Below are 27,420 nucleotides of genomic sequence, written 5' to 3'. Positions count from 1 at the left end.
AAAAATGTCAAACTTGGTATCATAAAAAATTTATCAAAAAGACAAAAAATAATTTGCTGATGTGAGAAGAATCCGGGTAGCACAGCATCCACATTGTATGCGCTGTGCTTATGACATTTATACGCACAGTGTGTACAATGCAGGAACTGTAAAGCCCATATTCAAAATCTTTTTCTTTTTTTTTAACCAGATGAGTCACTCTCCATTATCCTTTCTTATTTATGAGAATTTCATCAGCAGATATGGAAGTACCTCAAAGTGTTCCAACTTATTTGCAAGCTAATTAGACCATCAAAAATTAAATTCCTTTGATAAGAGCTGCGTTGCAGGTCATTGGATCTACTGAACATGCACGTACAATGTAAATTAAGCAAGCAAACTCACCCCATCCAATTACAGTAAATCCCCACAGGCACTTTCTATTGGAGAAGAAGGTCATAAAAATGAGACTGTGGAGGTAGAGACCCTCCACAAGAATCCAGTAGTAATTAGTTGCCAGGAAGTACATAAACAAGGTCACGACCACCTTACAGGTAATCTATAGAGAGAAGAAGAAAAAAAAGCAACAGATTTAAAGTTTAAACACATACCTTATAACTCTAACATACACCTATGGTACTCTGATTTCAGCTACAGGTGATAAACTAGAAGGGCACTTTCAATAGGTTTTTATGATGACACTGACATGGATTGTGGGCCTCTACAGTTTTCTCACGTCAGCGCGGGTTTCCTATGTGCCACAGAACTGAAATTCAAATACTGCTTGGTTTAAAGACCACTGGTAGGTTTGGGTCCAAAATACATTTCACGCCTGCTGATACATTATGGACCATTCACACCTCTCAAGTTGTCTGGGTACGGTTTTACTCGCGATCCCCCAGGGTCAGGACTAAGCATGGAGAGGAAAGAATTTGGTTTTTATGCATTGCACAGCTGAGCAGAAAAACACTTTGCACATGTATTTCATGAGACAGGTGAATATGAGCGGGGGAAACTGATCTGACATTGCAAACAAAGTCCTGCACACTGTCTAAATTGCATTGAGAAAGTTAAGAAATGAATATATTTTTGCAATACTGTGCATCAGCGCTGAAATGAGCTCCCAAAAAATCCAGATAAAATGAAAAAAACTCAGCAGGACTGCTCCATGGCTCCATGGCTCATGGTTCAGATTATTCACCACAGGACAGCGGGCATGATTATTTTTCAGGCAGGATTCACTCCTGCTGCTTTTCGCCACACCGCTAATTGTTGAGCAACTTTAGAGGCACGAACGAGGTTAAAATCTTGTTAGTTGACCCTCAGCTAGTATAAACATGAATGATATATTGGCAATTTACAACTCTGATAGATGTCAGAAAAATGAAGACTCTCACCTGGCATTTTATTAGGTATACCTGTTCAACTGCTTATTATTGCAAATCGGTCAATCACATGACTGCAACTCAATGCATTTAGGCATGGAGATATAGTAAAGATGACCTGCTGAAGGTCAAACTGAGCATCAGAATGGGGAAGAAAGGTGATTTTTTTCTTTTCGGGTTTTCAGTTTTATTTGTCATATGCAAGTTAGCACAGGGTCAACATTGCAATGAAATGTGTTTGACGAGCAGCAGTCACTCAGCAGCATGATACAGTAGGAGAAAATATAATAAAATATAATAAAATAAAATAAAATAAAATAAAAAATAGAAAAATAGTAAGGAGCAAAATATTAGAGAGACATGGTAAAAGAGAAAAGATGACTAAATATATATGTATCTATAAATATAAATATATGTACACTAGTGATTAAATAAGAAAATCTTGAAAAGAAATATGACGGGAGGGTAGATGGGATATTGCACAGGAATGAGCAGCAGAAAATTACAGTATTGCACTTTTAAATATAAATATCAATGACAATAAAGTGAAGTGACCAGTGCAGATTAAACAGAGTACTTGTGAAGCTGCAGGGTAGCTTCTGAGTGCTGTGTTGTGTGTGTTTAAGTGTTGTGGTTGAGGTGTCGTATGGCTTGGTGGTAAAAACTGTTTTTAAGTCTTGTAGTCCGAGCGGACAGACTCCTGTAACGTCTGCCAGATGGTAACAAGGAGAACAGCTGATGTGCTGGGTGGCTGTGGTCCTTGATGATGCTGTGTGCTTTACGGAGGCATTACGGATTTACGCGATTTAAGCGACACATGGGGCCTCTTTCTTTTTCTCTAAGTGCGGTCACAGCAGCTCGAGAGGAATCTTCGTAAATCTTCTGACTAGCTAAGTGAGAAATTTAGCCAGACAATGTGACAACTATTTACTCATAGCAGAACAGCTGAGATAAACAAGGTAACTTTATGAGATTTCCCCATCTTCAGGTGTTCCTTTTCTGTAGGACTGTTAGAGTAATTGGACATATTTTGACAGCTGGGTCATATGTTGTGAAAGCATGGGCAAATGTAATGTAGTTCAAATCTTGAATAACACATAAAAGTTTCTCATTATCATTAGATGTAGCGCTACTGTCATTGCACCCACCCAATGGGAAAATACTGCTCTGAACTACATCTGTAACCGAGTTACAATGCCATTTTGTTACTGTGGAAACAACAGATTTTGCTCGTGGATCACTGTGTGAGTTTAGGCTCATTACTGTATATGTTGGTTTTTTAGCCAGACTCTTTTTCTGATAAAAATAACATGTCTTATTTTTTTTACGGGTGGGGGGGATGAGAAAATTTCTGAAAAAAAACAAACAAACTGGGGCAAGTAGTTACAGAGATATGACTCCTTCCCAGACATAACCCAACATAGGGTGTTAAACAGTTCTGAGTGCTAACAATCCATTGTACGCATTTGAGCATTAATGGATTGCTGTTAAATTTTGTTGGTCCCCAGAGGGCGTGGATCAATTTCCTCCCACCACCAGCAAGTATACGTTTTCACTTATTAAGAAAGCTTCAAGTCCCGAGCATCGTGGCCATCTGCCTTTCCCATTATAGGGTTGAGATTCTTGATTACAAAATTTAGCAATTATTAGATTATTAGATGGGTATCAATGGAATTACAGGCAAAAAGAGGTTAGCGTCTACCACGACTGGCTTTGGTAATCTTTTGATTTTTTTTATCTAGTACCTTCATAAGTTTCCATGTGATCAGTAATTGTCTATTTATTTATTTGTTTGATTATTTTGATGTTCTTGATCATCTAAATATTTAAATAAAATTGAATTGAATAGAACTGAGTTTGTTTATTTTTAACAGGGACAGTGTACATTAATAAACATTGCTGTAATTGTACTAGAGTTAGCAACAGGTTAATATTCATCACCTGCAAACTAACAGCATTTCTGTTAACCTCTGCTGTGTTATGTTTGTACTGTAAATGAACCAAAACATCATCATGCTAGCGAGTTAAGACCAGATGATAAGTCTGGTAAATATGCTGCATGTTAAATAGCATGCGGATTAAAAGACAGCACATACAGAGTCCACTGTGGAGTTTTTTCACAGCATCTGCGCTTCATAGTGTTTTATTAAAACATTCAATTAAATAATAATTTAATTAAATGGTTTTACTTCTTTTTATCTATATATATTTCTACCACAAATAAAGAGAATGGATGTAGTTCACTGGCTTAACTCAGTTCTTACGCATGTCTAATTATCAGTCCCAAGCGCACTAATCCACAAATGTTGTTCCTGTGTTATTCGCAGCCTCTTATTTTCTGTGTCCATCCCAGTGTCTTAATCCATTATCTGTATTTGTGTGGAACAAAGCTTTTGAACCCACTGTTTCAAAGTTCTGAGTGAAAATGTTTTATTTCATGCACAGAATAAAGTTTTGAAACTAAGTGAGTTATCACCATGCAACATACGGGAAGCACATTTTATATGTGAATGATCGGTGTCTCTCATGCCAATTGTATTAATCTTTAAAATGTGACATAAAGGTATCAATAGACTACCAACAAAATTAACCGCAAACACTAAAGTTGGGACTCAAAGCACAGAGTACTGCACACAACTCAAAGGACGAGCAAGTGTTGTGTCTACAATTAACTTGCACTTAGCAAAGAACCAATTTTAAACAGTATCATTAAACCCATAATTTCTTTCCATTTCTTTAGTTGAATATACAAACAAAAAGTACACACATAACACAGTCTGACAGGTATTTGTGAACCAACAGGTGATTCCCAAAGCTGAAAACTTGACATATTTCAACTGGTTTGCAGTGTGTCAAAAAAATCTGCAGCAATATCTTCACAGAGAACAGAACAAGCATCCAAATAGGAATTTTGGAATGTCTTTAAGAAGCCTCGGGGACTATTCATGAAGACTACTTAAAGAAAACACAAGAAAGTTTGAGTAAGAGAGCTCAGACTGAGCTGAGCTTCCATACATCCTTAATGAAGTGCAATAAATTGCTGCACCTAATTCCCATTTTGCTATAAAGAAGAAGGCTTTGGAACAGCATTATATACACATATTCAGCCTGTGATTTCTGCAGGAGCGTCAGACCTTTTGTGATCGGACTGGTCTGTGGTTCAGACCTTACATTTTCTTTTTCTTAATTAAGATAATAAGTGGTTCAAAAAGGTTATTTGCTCCATACATAAAATGATGAATTATGCCAGAGTACACACACCTAAGTTCCCTCATTGTGTCACACACAATATTTCATCTACTAAGCAGTTTGAATACAGTATAAGTCACTTTGCAGAGATACAGAGGATGAAAGATATCCCTAAATATATAGTGTAAATTGTTTGTGTATTAAAGCATCCGTGAAAAGTACACAGTCTTTACAAATTTTTTCAGACTTGACTCTGTTCAGGAAAGCCAAGTCCTGGCCTAGTAAAACCTTGGCACAGTGACAAGCAGTACAGTTTATTTGCTGCAGTACTGGAAAAGCAACTGAGACTCCTGCAAAACTTACCTAACACTTCCCATGCGGAAACACAACTCTTCACACCAAGCAACACTAATCAAATTATGTGTACACGTAAAGCAAACAAATCCTGGCATTATATTTTTTTGTGAGTGCTGCACGTTCACTGACTACGACAACGACTTTATCTGCTGCTTCTGTTTCTATTTGGTTTACTTACAAAATGCGTTTTGTCGATTTGTGAGGCTTCAGAAATAGACTTGATGTCTTCCACACTGACTCCTTCCATGTCTAATGTCGATCCGGAGTAGAGAACAACATCTTTTACAAAAATGCTTATAGCTCTTAGCATGTAGGACACAAAGAGGTGCATGTGGATGTAGTTCCTGGTACAGTGTAACCGTCTAAAAAAGAGAGAGAGAAAAAAAAGAGTGGTATGGTCAAATATCAGATATGTGAGACATTTTTCCTATTTTTACTTTTTTTCAGACAGTTGGTACACCTCAATGTTAAGTTTGTGCTCGACTTTTCACACGCACACAAACAATACGCATCCTAATTAGAGCCAGCTGAATTCCACGCTGACTACAACACATTCTCAAGAATTAGGAGCTTGAAACACACAAATATTAAATCGTTACACTCAAAGTGAGCAGTAAAAACCAAATTGCAAGCATGTGTTGAAAGGGATCCAAATTTGCTTCCACGAAAGCACAAGTTTATCAGTCAAAAATTCTTCATTCTTAACATTTGTAGAAATGTTAACATTTGCAACTGTGAAGTGATTTTGGCACTGTGCTCCAAAGGGAGCTGCAGGATCAATAGCCATAAAGGCTACATTATTGCAGTCAAGACAATACGTCAATGCTAAAATTTCTTGAATATTTACTAGTGCAGAAAAAAAAAATCTAAAAGGCATGACAGTTTAAAGTCTAAATTTGTTAACATTTACTTGACGCTGACATTAGATCAGTGTAATTTCTACCCATTGTTTCTTTCTCTAAAGACTCTTTAATGAGCTGAATTCTTTGACAAGCAACCCTCAGAGAGCTATTGATTGAGAAAAACTAATCTAGCGTACATTTCCCCAGTGAAAAATTCTGAACACAAGTGGTAATGCAAAATATCCCCTCTTCTCTCTCCCTAGAAAACATTTATGAGCTTTCCTGTCTAAAAGCTGATGTGTTAAAGAGGAGACATGGCTGGAGCGCTCTGAGCACAGAGCCAGAATGTCAGATGGGCCCCTGGGACAACTTATTAAACTCATTTTGCCCGTAGATTTCCTGGTGCCAGTTGGGAGCATTCCTAAAAACCTTCTGACTGCCTGCCTGTACAGTAAGTCACGCCGGTTGGAGCATTGGTAAACAGTTCCTTCCCATTGATTAGTGATAGTCCCTGTGCTCAACTAAATAAGCAAATAATAACAAATCTGCCCTGTGTTAATCAAAATGATTAAAAAAACCCAGACATTTTCAGACTGAATTCAACCTTGTTTTAAGGTTTTTTTCCTTTTTCATTTAAGAAAGTAGCCCTAAGGTAAGGCTGATACCTCTTATGTTTGTACAGTAGGAGGAGAGCTTTTCAAACACAGCACTTGGCTCTGAATTCACATCCCTTCACTCCCTTGTTTAGATGTTTACATGTGGAAAAAGGTGAATGTTGATTAGGAAATGTAATCTTTGTAAGCTGGGAGGAATAATAAAAAATAAAAAATCAGCATACACACTTTGGTTGTGTGTCAGCGAAATCTGAAATCACCATGAAAATAACAAAGAACCTAAATGTCAGGCAATGAGGCAATGAGGCATTACAGCACGCCTGAAGGCAGGCTCCTCCTCAAAGGCAGTCATATCATAGTCTGTTAAAAGTCAAAGTAAAAGTCAAAGGTAACGCTTGATATAGATTGTGTGCTCCGTGCCGTCGCTGTGACACAACACATATATTGCGATGCACGATTATTCGATTATCCAGCATGCCATCATGCTGTGAATCATTTGGACTCCCTGTTTTGATCCCTTCTCCAATTGCTCTAACCTTAATTTCTGACCCCGTATCAAATGCCCTGTCTTTTGGGAACATTTGTAGTTGAAAGTACTGATTGAAAAAGTCCAGCAGCAGCATCGACTCACCGAAAATATCCCAAAATGACGACAGCCACCATGAGCGATCCCAAAGAGACCGAGTACCCAACCGTGTAAATGAGATACAGACGGTGAAAGACGTCCTGTTGGAAAAGGATAATTTGTTAGAATATCAACAGACACATTATCCCCTCCTAATTGCATTGTTTGATCCACTGTATGTTTTAGTCAGACATGCTAATTCTGTTTGTTGGAAAAATTTATTTAAGGATGTCTCCAAATAACCTGGTTTGTCACTGGAAAGCATCAGTACACTGGGCAGTAGTTTAATCCTCCAGCAGAAGCCTGGCTGCAGGTCACCAAGTTAATAAGTGCCAGAACCTCCTTGTGATGTAAGTTGATACTACACTGCTGTTATCATTTAGCATCAGGATCTTGTGCCAGAAAAAAATGTGCGTCTGCAGTATTGCTGTTTGCTTTAGTTCATGCGCACATATTTATCATTATCTACTGCAACTTCTCCTCTGTTGGAACATCGATCTGAAAATTCAACATCATACAGATGACAGCGGTATCGTATCATTTCAGGCCAGAAAAGGGTGACAATCAAAGCATGACAGCCTTTGAAAGTTTTCATTTAGCAATATTTTTAACAGGTTTTTCATCCTTCTTACAAGAGCAATTTACCGCCAGGACTGACATCTAACACCCCGAGCGATGATAGAGGAACTCTGCTCAGGCACCTGCGATCAAGGTCACATCTAGCTGTCAGTCTCACTGGGTTGTAGTAGTTCTTCTTCTTTTAACTGTTTCCACACGATGCTTTGCAGTGTAATGGTGCTGTTGGTGCTCATGGTATTACAGATTATGCAACACATAATCCTCTTTATTAAAGTTAAAGATGTCCATTTTGTAAGACGTGTACGCCCGCTTAAAATGTGCAACTGTGTCAGGATCCACAGCAAAGAAACACTATCAGCTGACAGGTCTGCTATGAAACAATGAAACAAATACAACAACTATAAAGACCTCATTATGATAATTAATTATGACGTCAGGTAAGTGACAACAAAGCTCTAACATTAAAACATTAGCTGAGCTAAATATACAACACACTCCACCCTGCGCCTAAGTATGTCAATTTTTATGGTTTGGCTTTAGAGAAGAAAAATAATAATTCTACAGCATAACATGGTCATAAGCAATTACCTTTCACTGTAATAGCCTCAAATCAATGAAATAGATTGCACTATAGTATGAGGTGGTGCAACTTCATTAACCCTTTCCAAACCATCCTAAAAAGTTTGTTAAAACCTTCTCAACTCTTCACTCACTGACTTTTATATTATAGATTTTATGCACACACTTGGAAATAGCATATTATATATTTATTTATATGTGTGTGTTGTCTGCCTTTTAATTAATAATTCTGTGCTTTGCTGCTACGCTGTACGATTCTGTTGTCAAATGTTCTGACCTTTTAAGGGGACTACAGATGCAAAATAACACCACGGTGACATTGAAATTTAAGCTGTCGTCAGCCTGTTAAAGTAATTAAAAATACTGCACTTCTAACTGCTGTGCCGCAAGCACTGGAAAACAGTCCGTTCTTCCATGTGTAACACACCCCACGATCCAGGTGGGGTTTCCTATAGAAATAAGCTGTCAGACATAACTGGCCCACACAGGTCTGGCCCACCCTGACATATATCCTATCAAACACCTTGAAGAGACCTGTAATAGGCTGGACCCCTGACTAGCATCCAGGTCTCGTCACCTATCAGTGATGCTGTCAAGGTTATATCAAAGATTTGCAGCAAAGTCTTCCCAAAATGGTCGAGGCTGTTGCAAAAGCATAAAAATGTTTGCTAATGCTCCACACTAATGGTTTTCAAAGAAGATGAAAATCTAATCGGTTCTTCCTTAATCCACGAGAACATTTGTGCAAGATTTGACGATACTGCATTCACAAGAAAGGATGCATAAAAATAATTAAAATCGACGAATGAAGCTGCATGACTCAACTGTGCAACTGCGGGTCTTATTATTGTTAAGTAACTCAACTGAGCCATGTCTGGTGAGTTCTTAGTGGTCTTAGATTTGCGAGGGAATGACTCAGTTCAAGACTAATCTGGCACTGTTTTCATTTTGTATTATAACATAAATTTAGCCAGTTACAGCCATTTTATCACAAAGCGACCACATGACTATCCTTTCATTATCCCCTCATCATCTTCTCAACATTTCAGTAAATACGATCAGACTTTATTTGCATTGCACATTACTAAGAAGGCATGCTGTTACGCATTTCAAAGGAAGTATAATTGCAGGGTACATTTTTTTCTTAAATGCCTTAAGTGAGACAATTTGCTATGGTGCTGCTGTTAATTATTTTGGTGGGAGACAGTGTCAGTAAGTAAATGGAAATCAGATGGATCTTACCATTTGATAGCTTGGGTTATATTCGGGGAGGTGTTTTGAACATTCAGTATAATCGGCCCATGTTCTGTTGGCTGCTGCCAGCTGCCATATCCCATTGCTGTCACACCGACGGTGTGCTAATCCTAGAAATCAACAAAAGAAGTCTATTTTTAATTACAGATTTAAAGCTGCATAATTCAATAAATTGCCAAAGCGGATTCAGAGAGAGCTCGAGTTATGATTTGCAATGAGTTTGCAGAGCGCAGCTTAACTCATTTTAAAATTCAGGGATTTAACTGCTTACTGTATCCAGGGCCAAGCTTACCTTTATGGTTGAAGTCAAAGATATACTCTGGACAGGGAGTGGATATTTTTCCAGGAGGCCCTTCAGGCCAACAAACAATGCCATCCCAATCTGGTGAGCAGAAACCATCTGCAGAGAAAAGAAAAGAGTTGACAAATCCTGTCATGACTATAGCACTGCAGTAATGGTCAGTAGGCATTTCCAAGATCTGCTTGTTTTTAAGGTTTTTGTTTGAATTTTAAAAAGCAGACACACGATACATAAACAGCACTGGAATGGCACTGCAAAAGCAGCCTTGTAATTTCATGTGTGGCATAACTGACCCCCCCCCCCCCTTTTTTTTTTTTTATTCATTTTTGTTCTACTTGTGGGAAACATGGGTCATGCCTGTCCACTTCCCATCTATTGTCACATAATTAAGACTTGCAACCGTGGAATTTCCCGCATGCTGACAACAAGTTGTCCATTGAATCTGGTGCGTTCATTAAGGCTTGTTTGTTAGCTGCTGGATATTTCCATAACTGCTCCGTTGTTGATAACACAACAACTATTATAATGTTGTATGGAATTGGTTTTAGCACGGATCTTATTTAAAGACTTCCTGCAACACTAGCTGCATTGTAGTGCCCTAACTGGCAAATTATGGTTAAATAACAACACTATATTATATAATTCACTTTCAATATGTATCATATGTTTTGAGTCTTTTTTTAAGATGGATCACATTCAATTAATTAACAACATCCAATTTGATTATTCATTTATGTACAGAGTTATGTCTTGCTAGGGTGAATGAAATTTTAGAGAATGGGAAAAAATGCTGATAAGATGTAAAACAAATGTCTTATTTGGCCAAACATTATTCCCAATGCAACAATTCTATGTATATTTAAATTAATTTTTTGAAAATGTAAAATATTTATTTTAAAATATTTAATAATTAAAGAATTTTAAAAAGTTCTCATCACAATTTACAGTCCTCAACATGTTTTAGACCACCACCGACTAAAAGGTTTGTGCCAGTCCTTCCTTAAATTAATAGTATTTATGATTACCAAAATATTTTTTATGTTCTATAACAGCTAATCCAACAGTACAGCTGTGCTATTTAATCAAAATCACATTTTTAGTGCTAAAGTATAGTTATTCTTACTATACATGAATTTTCAGATTCACTGTTTTTCAAAACAACCATAATAAAATAGTAAAACATGTAATTTTGTAATAAATGATTAATTTATGGTTCTCAGAATTCTCAGTTTTTTCCTGTTCAAATTTAGGTAAAATTTGAATTCGGTCATTTTTAGTTTTTAGTTTTTTAGTTTTTTTTTTATGTTTATTTTTATGAGACGTGGTCTAATAAATGTGTTAGGAACTAAAAAATTTTATCAGTCTGGACTTAGGTGACCATAGTGGTTTGGGTGATTTCACTTTATTAATAACAATAAATTATATAGTAAAGAATTGACTAATAATAATAATAATAATCATAATAATGATGATCATGATCATTATTATTATAAGGTTCCTTTGTAAGTGAGCATGCGCCATTAGCGTGCTGCCTGCTGTAACCCTAATTTCCTTCGGGATTAATAAAGTATTCTGATTCTGATTCTGAAATCCCATATTTGCATTAATTTTTGTTACATATAAAAATATCACATAAAAAACAGTTATTGTATATTTCTTTTTGAACAACAGAATTGGTTAATGATAATAATTCTCTATCTCTCTCTCTCTCTTTTTTTAAATGAGGCTGATTATGAATGCAAAATGTTTCCCAGGAATCATTAAAGCAAAAAAGGTTTTCTCCACACTTTTCACAGATTTTTACAAGTTGCATGGTGATCCTGATGATCACAACAGAAAATTTTGTGTCAAATTATTAGCAAAGACTGTGCTACATTAAACTTTGCCATAATGCATCTGTGCTAAGTTCAGACAAAGAACTTTACATTCAAAGTGGGGGGAAACCTATGAGTGCACACAGTCCCCTAATTCTCAGCTAAACCGTGGAACAGAGCCTGCTGATAGTGTGAGCGGAGTCCCTTTCACCACAGATTCTTGGAAAACCTCTCTTATGGCTTGGCATTTATGTTGTATTATTGAAAACATCTGCCCCACTTTGACCACTAATAAGTAGGTAAGCATAGAACTAAAACTCTCCTCTCTTTGCAGTAGATCCATTATTTTCTCATTCCTGTAATCAAACTTACAAAGAAACATCTGACAAAATGACGACTTGCTTTTAACTGCTTGTCACTGGGAGCACAAAATTAAAGAGTAGACTGAGTGGAGCTGACTGATTCTTGCAGATGCACGGTGGGAAAAAAAAAATGCGTTTAGTTTTGAAAATCACGCTGACCACACATCCTGGGAGTAAAAGTAGAATTGCTGCTTGCTTTTGCCATAGGTTTTACTACCATAGGACCACCTACTAACAGGCTTAAATTAAACACACAAACACACAGACACACACACACATACAATTTCCTGTAAATTTCTTGACCGCAATTTAAATATAAACGTGCCTACGGGGGGACTTTGGTATTTGTGATGTCACTGGGGTTTGAAGAATGTTTTTTTCTCCCCCAACTCATTTGATTCTGACCTGCAGATGTCAAAACACTCACTGCAGTTCCTCCTGATACATGCAGCCTTTTATAATGATTCCCCAAGTTATTCTACACCCAGACCACAAGCTTGAAGGTTGAGCTATTTTCACACTGCAAGGTCTGGGGATTTGAACCCACATCCCTCCACTGTCCTCCCCAGGCAAACCTCACTGCATCCCTCAAAGAAAACCTTGTCCCAGGCATCAAATGGTGAATATTACACATTTGAAGCCCAAATGAAGCACAACAGCTTTTCCTTTCAAGCAGCACTCAAAGCTTTCTTAATTAACACATAATTTTGGATAGTTTTTCTACACTTTCTGCATTTTACTCTGCTGCCATTTAAAGCCGTCGTCATTCCTAATCTCCTATAATAGTTCAAAAAGCCACAGGATTACAGTTAAAGAGCCAGAAAAAAAATCCTGGGAGATTAGGCAAGACAATTACAGATATAAATCTAAAGCTAGTAGTTGGTGCAATCAGTTTATCTCAACCCATGGCTTGAAGTTCACGCCACAATGCAAAAAGGAAGGAAAATGTCTCTTAAAAAGTGATTTCTGCTGAAATCTTGATGACTTTTTCAAGGAAAATACTGACATCCTTCATCAGAAAGCGCAAGTTAGGTTTTCTTTGAACTTAATGGCAAAATCTTGACAATATCTATAATTTTACTCAACATCACAGCAAACCCACTACCCAGATTTTAAATGACTTCCACACTGCATAATTACAAACAGACAGATGTGGCTCTGGAGTTCAAATCAAATCGAAATGAAGGTTTGAAAATCTCAAATCAAGCACATGCAAGGAGCACATATGTGCTTCTCAAGCCGTTAGTCTCCACCACACTGGGGGACTTAACTGAGGACTCTACTCTTTATTAAGGTAATAGGGTTATTCTAATTTCTTCAGCTGTAATGTGATTGAACAGACATGTGCAACCTTCCAAAAGAGGTCAGCAAAAAACCACTACATGCAGTATGAGTCACATTCGGCACACCAGCATCATCAGGTATGCAGGTCAGCTCTCTTGTGCTGATGTACCCCCTAAACAGCACCTCAAGCATTTCACAGAATCCCAGTCAGGCATTCCTGATGGGATCATTAGAGTCCAGATTGAGTGCCAAAGTCTCCCCTAATGTACAGACACAGGAACATGCGAGTGCAATAAGGCCATGGTTATCAACTATTTATACCAGATTAAAATATGAATGTACATATACTGTAGTCCCATATGTCTAGTCAAGATAGTGCAAAATGTTTAATTAGAAATACAGGACGTTAATGTGTTATCCCATTGTTGTTTGTACTGAAAATAGCATGCACTCGGAGGTGCATGCAGACATGTGACACCAACCTTTCCTGTCACTACAACATGTCAGGATAGATTCTGGTCTGCGAGATCTCTGATGTTTCACTGATTGCTCTCCTCTGCATTGGCGCCTATAGCCATCTTGTAAACGTGCTGTAAGAGCTGGAACATAAACCCTAAGCAAACAAAATCCGCTGCTCGGCCCTCTGCAATTCTCAAAAGTAGCAATTCTGACATTTTTTTTTTTAATCTAATTTGAGCTAGTGGATATTTATCAAAACCATGAAAAGTTGGGACATACCACACGGGTAATGTAACTACAGGGAACAGTCAACAATAGCTTTTGTGTTCTAAGCCAGGAAGTAAACGTTTTTAATTATGTGTTTCATTTACAAGGAGTATCGTTTGGAGGGAAAAGAATTTCATGTGACCACAATGCACTGGGGTTAAAGAGAAAATAATATGATTGGTTTGGCTGTGGAATTCCTCTCCAATCAACTGGGAGAATGACAGCAACCACATGACGATACAGTGTGCTGGGGTCTGCAGGAAAATGGCGTTCTTCAGATAGCCATAAATATTGAAAAACACCCCAGGACCAGGTTTGCCTTCGAGCTCAGCCTTCGGAAAGCCACAGAGAAGACAAAGGAAACAAAGCTGAGGTTTTAAATGTAACCATCAACTTACAGTTCACAAAAAATGTCTTGAAACTGCTCCAAGAATGGTCCGTGATTTGAACATATCAGCGAAATATAGGCAAAACGGTCCCTTTAATTTAAATATTTACTTATTATGGTGAAGTATGAACAGCATCAGTTGATTAGTTTAAGCTCTTATAATCAACAGTCACTCTCAAACAAGTCACCAATCACATTCAATCAACATAGCGTCTCGATGCACTCTTTACTTTCAAGCTTGTGTTCATCATGTTGCTGGTTATGCAGTTTACTTCCACAGTTCTTGGTAAACTTCACTGTTGATTGGTTTCTCCCTCCATACACACAGCCTTTTCTCGGTACACCTCCCGTGTCTGATTATATTGCCGACACGGCAATATAATCATGGCTGCCGATATGAGGCGCTGCTCTGTGCAGCCTCTGGGGGATTTACTGCACTCCACATTGAACCTCTAGCTTCAGCTAGAATTCACTGGGGAGCTTCCTCACAAGCGGAAAGCCCCAAACTATTTTTAAGTGATAACGCCTTTGACAAATGTGCCTGTGACAAATGTGCCTGTGACAGAAATCTTTTAACTAAAAAACCTTTAACAGGTGGTGGAAAATCACACTATTGGAAACCAATAATAAAAGGCAAATAAAGCGGCACCTTCCAAACACATGATCCCATTTCAATTTCACGCATTCCGCTTGATTAGTTTCCTCCAGTTTTTAGCTATTAGTTATCTTGTAATAATAATCTGTAGCTAAACAAGACATGTTATTCGATATACAGAAGCTATTAGGGACGAGCTTATGGATTTGTATCTGTTATCTCTCTAACACACCCCTTTTACTGGGTGATTTGCATGACAAACATTGACTCTGTAATCCCTTTGTTACTCTGCTTTGGTATGAGGAGAATCACAATCCTGCTAACAGAGCAAACAATGAACCAAAAGCAACCAATGTCCTGTGCATGCGCTAAATGTTAATCAAATCTGCAATATCATGCACATGCACACCTGGAGGCAATGTTCCCATTTTAAACCACAGCACACCTTGATGAGTGCATACATGTCCCACACCCCACCCCTCACACCCCACTTTCACCACTTTCCCCAGTCTACAAAATGTAAGGGGCTGGGGTCAGGTGTGCAGATATGCCATTTAACTTAGTTTTTGTTTTTTGTTTTTTCTTTACAGATTTCAGCTTTTGCAAGAGAAGCGGTGCACATCCATTTCAAGCCCCCGGTTAAAAATGAGTCTCCAGCTAAAAGACATCCTACAGGCAATTTAAGGTTTAATTCTGGATTTAGGGATCTGTGATTTTTTTTTCACATGACTGCACTCAATCCACAGCTGTAGCACACAATGGAATATGTGAACAAATATTAAAGAGCCATGCTGGTTTATACAGATATTCCTCCAGCCCCCTGATGATGAATCCTACTTAAATCTCCTATGTGGCTGTTGACTATTTTGCCATGAAATTCAATACTGAAAGTTCAAGTCCCCCTGAAGAATAACAGTATTGTCATTACAGACTCACAAAGCCACTCATACGGCTAAAGACTGACAGATTTGTTTCTGTACTCACCAGGAATCCTCTGCTTTGCCTTGATGATGGCCTCACATTTTTGCTTGGCTCTGTACAAAAACTCTAACTGTTCCTCTTTTGTCAGCACATCATCGGTGTAAACCTGCAAATCAGGGGGAAAGCCGCAGAGTTAACGGAAGGACATGGAAGTGGAAATAGGAATAGTGTGAAAAATAGATACTTTCAAAGAAAATTTCCAACACCAAACAGTTAAAGCAGTTAAAATGACAAGAACAACATAAAAGTATTTCGCTGCAGATGTAGACGCTCCTCTGAAATATCTGAAATGAGCATGAAAATCAGTTCAGACTTAGACATTAATTTCTCTTTGCAGCTGCTTCAAAACTGTCAAACTGTCTGAAGCCCTGCTCGTGGTGCTGTGGAGAAAAAAAAAAAAATCCAGTTTCCTTCCTCCAAAATTCATCGGATATGAGTGACAGTAATACAGTGGATAAATATTAGAAAGTCCTGTACTTTGACCACATCAGTGGATTCATTGAAGAGTTCTATCAGTCTCACTGTGATAAAGTGAAAGCTAAACTTCCCTGACTCAACAGCATCAGTTTCACTTGCAGCATGCAGGCTTATTCCAGCGGTAAACTGATCGACATGAGGAAAATTTTAACACTGTCAAAAATTACATTTTATTCCCTGCAGTTTGTTTTTTTTTTACCCCTTATATATTTTCAGCTTCTGAACGTTTTATATGAGGGTGACGTGGTAACTCAGGTGTGGTTTTCCAGTCAGGGAAACTTTTTCCATTCTAATAGGTCACACTGACTGACTTGCTGTTTGCCTGTGGATCACTTTCGGGCATTGACAAATGTGACTGTATTGAAAAGGACAACATTCATTTTTAACAGAACATGACAAGAAGAGTGGAAATGAAAAAACAGGCCGCCTAAACTAAAGGCTAGATCACCAGGATATTTAATGCTGTCATGTAGGCACTATCATTGTTCTCTGAGCCACACTGCAGCAAAACTATAAGACACACACCATGAGACATAAACTAACACGTATGCCGTACAGAGCGCCTGGAGGTGCGGCTAAAAAAAACCCACACACACACAGTCTTGTTTTTTTGGTCCAGTGATCCAGAGCAAATAGTGCAAATTAAAGACAGACGTTTACTCAGAGCAGCTGACTGCCTGGCTGCAGTTGCATCTGTCGGTTTCAGACACAAATTACATGTCTGGATGTGAAGAAATTGAATTTTGCTTCTATGAAAGCAAGAAGCAGAACACTTCAAATAGTAACGAGTAATTGTTTTACCAATGACCAAGAGACAGCAGGGAGAACAAGGTAAATCTATGCATAAATAATTCACCTTTCTAAACATTTATTACAGTCATTTTGGATCTAGAATATATATTTTTTAAACGTGACACAATGGAATATATAACCATAGACAGATAGCTGCAGATACAAAGTAAAGGCGGTGTGGAGACTTGCTTGTTGAATCTCATTGTGATATAATGATTATGCCTGATTCTATCTCTAAATATATATAATTGATTTTCTCTTGTTGCCCTGAAAAATCTTATTTTAGTCTCTACAATATTTGTTAATGTGTTCAGACAGATGTTAACTAAATAATTTGGGTACCTTATTTTTAAGGTATGCTTGTTATATCTAATCAGTCAATCACATGGCAACAACTTGGTGTGTTTAACCAAGTAGCCATTATCAGTTGAGCATGAGAATGTGAAAGAAAGGTGATTTCAGTGAATTTGAATGTGCCAGATGGGCTGGCCTGGTTAGAACCTGCTGATCTTCACAGAAAATATCCAATGTTGATGTCAGAGATCAGACAAATCAGGACTACTTTGAGCTCATAGAAGACAGCAGCAATTCAAATGACTACTTGTTACAAGCAAGGTATGCAGAAGAGCATCTTCGAATACACAACATGTTAAAGCTTGAAGCAGATGGGATACAGCACCAGAAGACTGCACTGGGTACAGCTCCTGTCAGCTAACAACAGGATACCGAGGCTATAATTCACACTGGCTCACCAAAATTGGACAACAGACGATTGGAAAAACATTACCTGGTCTGATGTGTCACATGAAACAACATGAAAGCTGATGTTTGCATTCTAATATTTATGTTCAAGCCTCTAGCTATAGATAAAGACATCTTATGGAAAATAAGTTTTAGTAATAAGACTTTTACTCTTAAACTCTTTTTTGTGAGTATAGAAATACTGGAAGTCAGCTTACTCATTCTGCAACAGTATTTTATATTGTATTCTTCTTATTTATAATTTAGTACAGCCAATTGCGGTGGTGTTTATTTAAAGTATATGAAATGCTGAAATTTTACAGCAGTAACAGCAGTATAAATGTTGAGAACCAACCATAAAAAGGACAGTACCAAAACACTGCAGTACTGAAATAAATTACAAGAATTTTACACTGGTTCCCGAGTACAACATTTAAGAGAATGTACTTATTTACTATAACAGTTACTATAGTAGATGTACAGTCTACTAAGAAGCATTTATATTTTTGCAGTTGGCAATACAACTCAGTATAGGAACCAACTGTTGTATAACCTTTTTCAAGACTTTTTCAGCCGTCTCTTGTGCCTGTTCATAATGAGAAATATAATAAATAAGTACAGATAGGAACAAAGACATGTATACTTTGTTTCTAATAGAAGTACGCAACTTCACGAGGTTTAAATTTAACTGTAAATACCAAGCCGTTGTGGGTTTGCTCCATACAAACCCACAATACCTCAATCCATCAATATTTTCACTACTTTCAGCCCTGAAATAAGGATGTCCAGTCTGAGAACTGAATAAGGTTACAGAATGAAGACGTTTATGGCTTTGCACAGTAAACAACCACAGATGGAATAACATTTTACCGCAGGCGAACAAGGATAGATACTACCTGTTTACTGTACTAACTAAGCCAATATAGAATATTCCACTGACAGCTTCTGAGACGTTCACACTATTTTCATCTAAAAAGCTGCCTAGTCTTACTTAGGTAATGACCAATAGGTAATCAGAAACAGTGAATGTGGAAGTTATTCTGGTAAGAATAACACCACTATCATTACTCTTTCTATTTGCGGACAGGTGACAAATTAAAGGAAAAACACTGAATGTCTAACCTCTACATTAAGGGGACTGTTATGCTGCAGAAGGCATTATCGTGATCAGCTTTATCTTGAGATCATATATTTCTTTTCCGATACGAGAGATCACTTCCTGCATATTTATTAAGGTGCAGTGGCATTTCCAGTCACCAGGTTTTAAGGTAGTTATAGCCTTATGAGAGAATTTGTACTGGCAGATAATTTTCCTCACCACCACCGTAAAACATCAAATGAGGGCTCTTTGGGGAGAAGAGATACTGAGATTTGGAGAATAAGTGACAAGGCTAGCTGAAGCTGCATAATGTATTTTCACCATTTAAATAATTGCATGCATCATGCTGATATATGTTGAATTTTTCCACACACTTCAAATCAGTGTGAAATATTGCAATTTCTCTAAGTTATTTCTGCCATTTGAGTGAGAATGCTGTTCCAGCACATTAAGAACAAACATCCCAGCCTTTATAGTGGTGTTTAAGCCCCCGTGAAACATTAAACCAAAATGAGGCATGGAGTTTCAGCTTTCTATCTTAAAAACCAGACTCCTGCATCCAGGGATATAGAGGAGTATCGTTTACCATTTCAAGAGGAGAATCTTGGGTAATATGTATGCCCCGTGATTATTTCTGAAAACTATTCCTCCTCCACTGGCCAGAGTCCAAACCTCCAAAGTAAACACACCTCTCACAGGGAGAAACGCAGACATTCTTATTTACTGCATTTCATTCAAAACACAGTATTCTTTTTGTGAAATGCTTTTGAGTTTGTGCCAAAATGAGAATTAGAAAAATACACAACATATAAATATGTGTGTTTTCATCACCGGTCGCTAGAATACAAACTCCACTTAGATAAACCACAAGTTTCTATTTGTCTTTGCAAACTGCAGCTTGATGACTTAAACTGCAGCCCTCTGCAAGAATATAAGACCAATATTGAGAGAACTGTATTTAGGGTGCTCAGTCAAGAGAGTGTTTAACCGCTAGGATGAAATACTAACATTATACAGTGTGGGAGTGAAGGCACATTTACAGTTTAGTTTTAGTTTTCTATTTTCAGAATTTGGTCATTAATGCAAGTTGTATTTATCTGTCAGAGATTGATTTGTCTGGCATGACAGTTAAATATTTTCAGTGTCCATTTGTTGATTTTCAAATAGTTTGCACCAAAGGTTAAAAAGAAATTCTAATAAACTGTCCATCAGAAATGTGTCATATGGCTAGACGCCATGCATACATTGAGTGGAGACACTGGGTTTCCACTGCGTTACCAACAGCCTTCATTGCGGACTGCTTTGCGCTTTTTATTTCTTCTTCTTTCTTTTTTTGAAGAAAGTTGTGGCTAACCAAAGTCATTTCCTGTAATGTCCTACACGGAATCAGAGAGTCAAATGCTGGAGCTTGTGAGGTAGACTTTCATTAGAAAAAACAAAACAAAAACTCGAGTATCCAAAAAGTTTAAATGAACCACAAAAACCACTGGATTCAGTGGAGTATAATTATCTGCAGTGAGTCAACAGTGTATTTGGATTCAAAATAAAGCTCAGTGATCTCATTAGTATTATCTCAGACCATGAAAAAGTTCTATCAAAAACACAACATAAAGCGAGTTCCAAATATCATGACGGCAAAGACGCAAGCATTTTTGAGCAAAACACTACAGCTTCGAAGTGGCTTGAACTTTGTACTGATCTCCCAGAAAGTTGAATGTAGGGACAATTCCTTTGCCAAAATTAATATACTTTATCCTCAAGCTAAGATCAGTGGGCAATATAAAATGCATCCCCACAGCTTTGATTATTTTCAGAAGTTTGTTAAAACGGAATTGTTGAAATCCTGTCTATACACGAGCCCCCTCTATGCATTTTGGCTTTTTACATGCATGTAGAAGGTGTTGTAGGTCTCTGAAAAACTTCTTCCATGGTTAAAGATGTTCAGGCGCTCCATTTCAGCATTTACACTTGAAATAGACACTGCAGATTTTAGCTTTCAGTATCAAAGGTGTGCATTTTTATCTTCTTTTTCAACATCAGACTGTCCTCCGTGTTATTGTTTAAAAGGCTTATGAAAAGCCAACATTTCTATAGAGTTGGGGTTATATCCAGTTTACGCTAATAAGACAACAGTCGAAGAGAAAGGATTAATGATCTGCAAGAAATTATCATCGGCCAGATTTTTTATTTTTTTTTACTTTTTTTTTAGTGACAAACAAAAATTAAATCCAAATGTTCCAAAGCAAGAACTCAATGCATGGAGGTAAACAGAGACTACATAAACTAGCTATGAGCTTTTTTTTTCCAAAACCAGAAGAGTTTTTGATTTAATATAAATGAATGTTTATAAATATATGTTAGGTCTGGACAATTGTTAAATATATATATTTTTGTGAGTAATGTCTTTGGTGAAGGTGAGTAAAAATGCATCAATATCTTAGCTATTCCTAGAACTGTACTCTTCTGCACAGCGGCCTCTGATGTGCCTGGAATCTGCTGGAGCCACTCTTTCAGATTGGGCGTTATTGGTCTTATTGCTTCTATCATTGTGGGGCCACTTTGGTCTTTACCTTTCACATCTCCTCCAGTTATTCCTTCAGCCCCTGTTATTTCCCTGTTTTTGTGCTTTTCTAGCCACTAGTCAGATTACTTGATGTCCACCACTTCCTCAATCTGTCCATGATATATCCAATGCAGTGGCTTGGTATTCCATGACAGTTTCTCATCACTGTTGTGTCTTCAGATATCTGAGGAAATCTTAGAGCAGCTTATCTCTGGGGTTATCTTTCTAAAGCATTCATTGATTTTTCATCTTTCTTCCTGGATTCTGGCTCTGCCCTCCTACTTTCTGTTGGCTGTAAAGCCTCCGCGTGTTGGACTTTGGGTAAAAAGCACCATATGTTGTAAGGGGTTTTTATGTCTTGACATCAGTGGCATTTATGTTCTCCTGTGGCCAGCTTATTATTCCAGTTGAGTAACAGTCTAATGAGTGGTAGGTTATATGTATTGATAGTTCAGCTCTTATTCCTACTGCTACCTTCTCAGGATCTGTCTTACCTACTGAGATATTTGACTGAGGTGGATCTTCATGGATCTTTATTGCAGACCCTGTTGGCTTATAGGATACCCATGTATTTGTAGCTGTCCTGTATATCTGCTATTATACCTTCTGGCATATTAACCCCTTCAGCCTTGATCACGATACCTCTCTTTGCAATTTTCTAGCCACACCTATCCAGCCAAATGGCCTCAAATGTTGTCTTCCACTGAGTCCCTGATTGATGTTATGAACACACTTTACCTTGTATAGTGCCAAATACTCCAGTATCAACGTGTGGGGCATTGAGTCGTATGTTTTCTTGTAGTCCAACCAGACAGTGCTGAGATTATTCTCCCTGGTCTTACAGCCCTGGTGTAGTGCTCTATTAACCAGCAGTTGGTGTTTTGGCCTTCTGGTATTATTTTCAATTCCTTCTGAGCTGTGCTTATATGTTGACTCATGTCAAGCCTACTCAGCTTGGTTGCTATGATGCCTTAGAGGAGCTTCCATGTTTTAGAGAGAGAGAGCTAGTTGGCATGGTAGTTTCAAGGTGTCATAAACTTGCAGGGATCTTTCATGATTGTGTTAGCAAGTCAAGATGAGTACCTGCTACTAGCAGCCTGCTTCTTTGTGTTGCCAGGTGTTGATGGAGTACCACTTCTTCAGCCAGTTGGAGTGGATATCAGATCCTGGTGCTATCAGCATTTCATTCTTGAGACACCTTATAAGATTTTTGCCTTTGTGTTGTTGACTGGTTCTTTTTCTGGGAGGTTGCTGCTGGATCTTTGGCAAACAGACCATTTATTCTCTTGGCCTTTGCTTCTCTGGTGTATCTCTTCAGCCTAGTCACCATAGTTATAAGTCTTTGCTTGGTAGTTTGTAGAGCCCCCATTTTTTGTCATTCCCATCCATCCAGTACCCACATCTCATAACTTTTATAACATCCTTTCAAGTTTCCCTGATTTTGGCTTCCAGCCTACCTTTCCATAAGGGCTTTCTCTATATGCATTCCTGATCTTATACCCAAGTGTATCTAGGATTACTGTAGCAGTGGCATATATGAGCTCATTGGTTACAGTGATTTCATATTTAAAAATACTACCAAAATTGTGGGTGAAACCTTAACAACCATGAAAGCAGAAGAAACTCTGAAACAAAATTTCTATAACTATTATTAGAATTATTTTAGGCCAAACATCACATGACTTTAAAAGCACTGGACTCACACACATTCTGTGTTATTTCAGTTCAGTGTTTGCAGATGTTTTCACTGTCAACATAGAACCTCTCATCACAACTCTGGCAGTGTTTTCAGTGGAAAACATATTAATTTTTCTATAAGTTCAGAGACATCCAATAATGCTTCTTTGTTAGACAATCCCTGTGCGAAGATAAGGTTTTTTAGGTAATGGTCATAAGTAAGGCTTTCCATTCCAGATCACACTTCATCACATGAATGATAAATACTACACATATAATATTTACTCTGGTTGCTGTGAAGCGTCTCAATTTTAGGAATACAGCTGAATGTTTGTTTTATGTACTTGTTTTGGTCATTTGCCATTTTTACACCATAGGCTAACATTCACTTCCTTGTTGTTGGCATGTGCTCAAAATTTGATCCCAAGGGCTTTTGGACTTTCCTGCATGTTTTTTCTTCACAAAATAGTAAGGTTCTAGAAAATTATAACTTCGCTGAATCTAGTGTTTAATGGGCTGTCTACTATCTGGAAAAAACATGAATATGTTACTTTTGACATATTGCGCCGCATGAATGTTTTAGCGGATGAGGTTCCTGGATATTATAAACTCTATGAGTCAGTGCCACTCCTCTTCAACTGTGCAATTTGCATTTGATGATAAAAACCACAAACCACAAGACTGGTTGTCCTTTGGAAATGCTCGCAGACCACATTCTGACTTAAAGCAGCATTTAGTTCCTAATTATACCCTGCTCTGGTCGTAAGCCTGAAGAACAGCACTTTTGTCCTTGATGGAAACATTGTGTGTACTCTGAGAGGCTGCACACAAGGCAGATAGCTGTGACTGTTGTTCTCACAAATTAAAAAGGGATCATTCTTGCATTATATAAGTGATTTAATACAGCAACTACAGACTGTTGCTTTAGCAAAGCAATATAAATGCACTATTTTAATTTTCATCAAAAGCTTAAAAACTACTAATGGTTATGCAACAGTCAAATGCAGTAGACATTTCATAATGTCTTAACGGATGTCACAAAGCAACTGATGAAACAAACAAAACAACACTCACAGGTCACTGGGTTTCAATAGCAGAATAATGCACTGCCATAAATGCAACTTTATGCATAAAATAAGAGGATTATAGGTTAAAATATACATTTTAAAGTAGATTTAAAACCCATAAAAGGCTTTTTTTGGATGTGTTTTTCAGACCTTACATATGTAGCTTTACAGTGCAGATCGGCATTAATGGATTATGAGACCATCTCAGTCACAGCTTGGCATTACAGCTATTACCCCTTTAAATAACATCAGCTGATGTAAAACATTAGTAGGAATTAAATGCATGACTGAAAACAGGCTTCAATCAGTCAAAATTTATTATTCCGTTTTTGTCATCTGTAACAGTAATGAATGATGTCAGGTTTGTGGGTCAATCCAATCATATACCTGCAAATAGCCTTGCCCTAGAGTAATTGTAAAACCTAACTATGTGAGGTTGCAGAAAGTAGGATTATGCAATATTTATTACAATGGACAGCAGAACAGACGCATCCATTTTTAAATGAGACTCCCCAGAAAACTACATACTGTAGCAAGAATAAAAATTACATGTTAAACTTTGAAACATCTCAAAACTTTCTAAAGGTAAGTTTATTCAGCCATTTATGAAAACGTTTCATCAATGAATAATGACAGTGAGAATACTCAGATGAGTTGTCCAGCTGTCCAGTGAGTGTTTTTCATTCAAGTCAACTCACTCATATCAGCATCTTTTCTAGTGCTATATTTGTTTTGCTGCTTGATCCCATAATTAACAGTGAATTCACATAATACGGAGAGCCTTGTCTATCTCGCTGTCAATATTATGCCTACAGGGAGTTTTTCAATTAGTATCACAAAGCCAACTTTTACAATTCCAAATGAGTGTGAAGCACTACTGAGCAATCTCAGCATGCATGCTGCAAGTAATGCAGACGATGTGTCAACACCAAACAATGTAATACTGTCCGTTTTACACAGTCAGTTAGGGCTGGGTATATATATATACCCAACCCTAACTGGGTATATATATATACCCAACCCTAACTGGGTATGTATATATACCCTGTTAGGGTATATATATATATATATATATATATATATATATATATATATATATAGATGTAGATGTAGATATAGATATAGATAGATAGAGAGAGAGAGAGAGAGATAGGGCTGTAAGATATATATAGAGATAGATAGATATAGATATATTGAGGCAAGAAAGCTTTGTCTAGGTGAAAAGGGTAAGACAGCTTATCCTTTTAATAAGACTAAAAGTAATTTATGGACATGCTAGAATTTTCACAGTCTACCTTGAATAACTTTGAATTATTATAATTTTGGTGAGGAAGGGGATGAATACAAAAAGACAACACATACAGAGGGCAGCACTTCAATCAGCCCCTTTCCACTGTTAACCAAAGGGACACCAAGGGGCCCGCTGCCCACTGCCAAGAACTAGGACAAGGGCACTTTTTGCATAAGACCCTTCATCATAACTGCCTTCCCAATAAAAAGCTCCAAAATTGTGAACTAATTAGGCATAGCTTAATCACCCAAGGTGTCTGTCTTTACCTGTTAATATTGCACTCTTCTGATTTGCCAAAGGGGGCCACTTAGAGTGAACCTCTTGCAGATGGTCACCTTGATTGAAGTGCTTTTCAGAGCAGTCAATCTATTACAAAATAATTTCAAATCAAAAGCAAAGGAAAAGCCATGCTCTCAAATTTAATAGAGCCGCACAGGGAGTAAGAATTATACTCCACGCTAATAAACTAACAATCAATATCAAATATGTATTCAGAATGTAATTATGTAACCACACTAAATGCAGTGGAATTATTTCTAGATCAAGACTACATAATGTGCATTTTTTCATATTTCTGCATTTCTACAATGATAATAATCAAATCTGACAGCAGTAAATTTTCATGACCTGCAATATGATAATTAAAATAATCTTATGTTGCATATACAGTTGTAAGAGTTAAAATAAAAGCCGACAAGGCTTCCAGGAAAAATACCTATACAGCAAAAACAGAAACTATTAAGAACGACTGAATAAAATTCAAACTGCATTTTCAATAAAGCCGTAATTCATACTCCTGAATTTTCTAAATACATCAAAACATTTATCTAATTTCTCAAATTTTAACTTCACTAGAAAATGCCTGAATGGGTTTTCTGATTCTATAAAACCTTTAAATGAAATGCAAATATATTTTATTACGGACTTATTGGCGATAAACATATACAGAGGATCTCTTTAGTAAAACATTTAAGGATTTAATGTATTTTTTAAACACTAACATCAATGCACGTGAATAAGATGCACTTTATTTAGCAGGGAAAATTAAAGCAGACACAGGCTACACTGTTTGTGCTGTACTCCAGCTGAGAGGCCTGCAGCTGACCTGTCAGCATGAGCCTTCCACACTTTCTTACAAGGCCACTGGTGCTGAGGCCTTCAAACCACGCTCCTGTTTCACTAAACATTACTTGAAACTGGGATTAAAAGGTCTGTGGCAAAACAGAAAAAAGTCAGGATTGTCATGGTGCTGAGTTTTTGTTAAGTAATGGTTTAATTTGTCTAATTATATGTTTTCTTTTGAAAGCATTACTTTAGGTGTGTTTGTGCTTGAGCGTGTGTGTGTGTGTGTGCGACTGCAGGTTTTCTCTCTCTTCCTGTCCTTTGTCGGCTTATCTGTTCATCTGCATGTGTTCCTACTTTAAGTGGTGATTATACTCTGTTGTGAACATGGGGAGCTGGAGGTCTTGTGTTACTTCACTAAAGCCTGACTGAATGGCACTTATCTAATAGCTGAATTTTAATGTAAACACGAGTTGTTACGGTCACAGAAAATTTGGTAGCATGTGGATGTCCCCTCATAACCTAGGACTCGCTGTTTGATAACATCACTTGGACCAAAGTGAACCATAGCAGACTCACAAACATGGGTGCAGATTTAGCTTAGTTGGATGTGCAGCCAACCATATGGCGCATGGCCGAGAGCAGCCGGCCCGGGTTCGAGTCCGACCCACAGCCCTTTTATCTACTGTATTTCGTTATCCTGTATTCATACATGTGTAATGACAATTAAGTTTGAATCCTAAATCTAACTATAACATACCTTTTAGTTGCTGCATGGTTGTTTCTGTTCATCTGGA

General features: G+C 37.5%; 1 protein-coding gene across 1 annotated transcript in view; it reads right to left on the bottom strand.

The window, feature by feature from the left end:
- Window positions 1-27,420, bottom strand: part of pth1r (parathyroid hormone 1 receptor) — a 50,712-nt gene that overhangs the window by 6,924 nt on the left and 16,368 nt on the right. The window contains exons 2-7 of the mRNA XM_085141871.1: window positions 15,858-15,960; window positions 9,696-9,803; window positions 9,392-9,513; window positions 6,998-7,092; window positions 5,089-5,272; window positions 385-538 (exon numbers count right to left, since the gene is read on the bottom strand). Of these exons, the coding sequence (XP_084997997.1) occupies window positions 385-538; window positions 5,089-5,272; window positions 6,998-7,092; window positions 9,392-9,513; window positions 9,696-9,803; window positions 15,858-15,960 (766 nt within the window). The remainder of the gene's footprint in view (window positions 1-384; window positions 539-5,088; window positions 5,273-6,997; window positions 7,093-9,391; window positions 9,514-9,695; window positions 9,804-15,857; window positions 15,961-27,420) is intronic.

The sequence above is a fragment of the Neolamprologus multifasciatus genome, chromosome 18, assembly GCF_963576455.1.
Source record: "Neolamprologus multifasciatus chromosome 18, fNeoMul1.2, whole genome shotgun sequence".
Taxonomy (NCBI): Eukaryota; Metazoa; Chordata; class Actinopteri; order Cichliformes; family Cichlidae; genus Neolamprologus; species Neolamprologus multifasciatus.
This window is presented reverse-complemented; position numbering and strand designations above follow the sequence as displayed.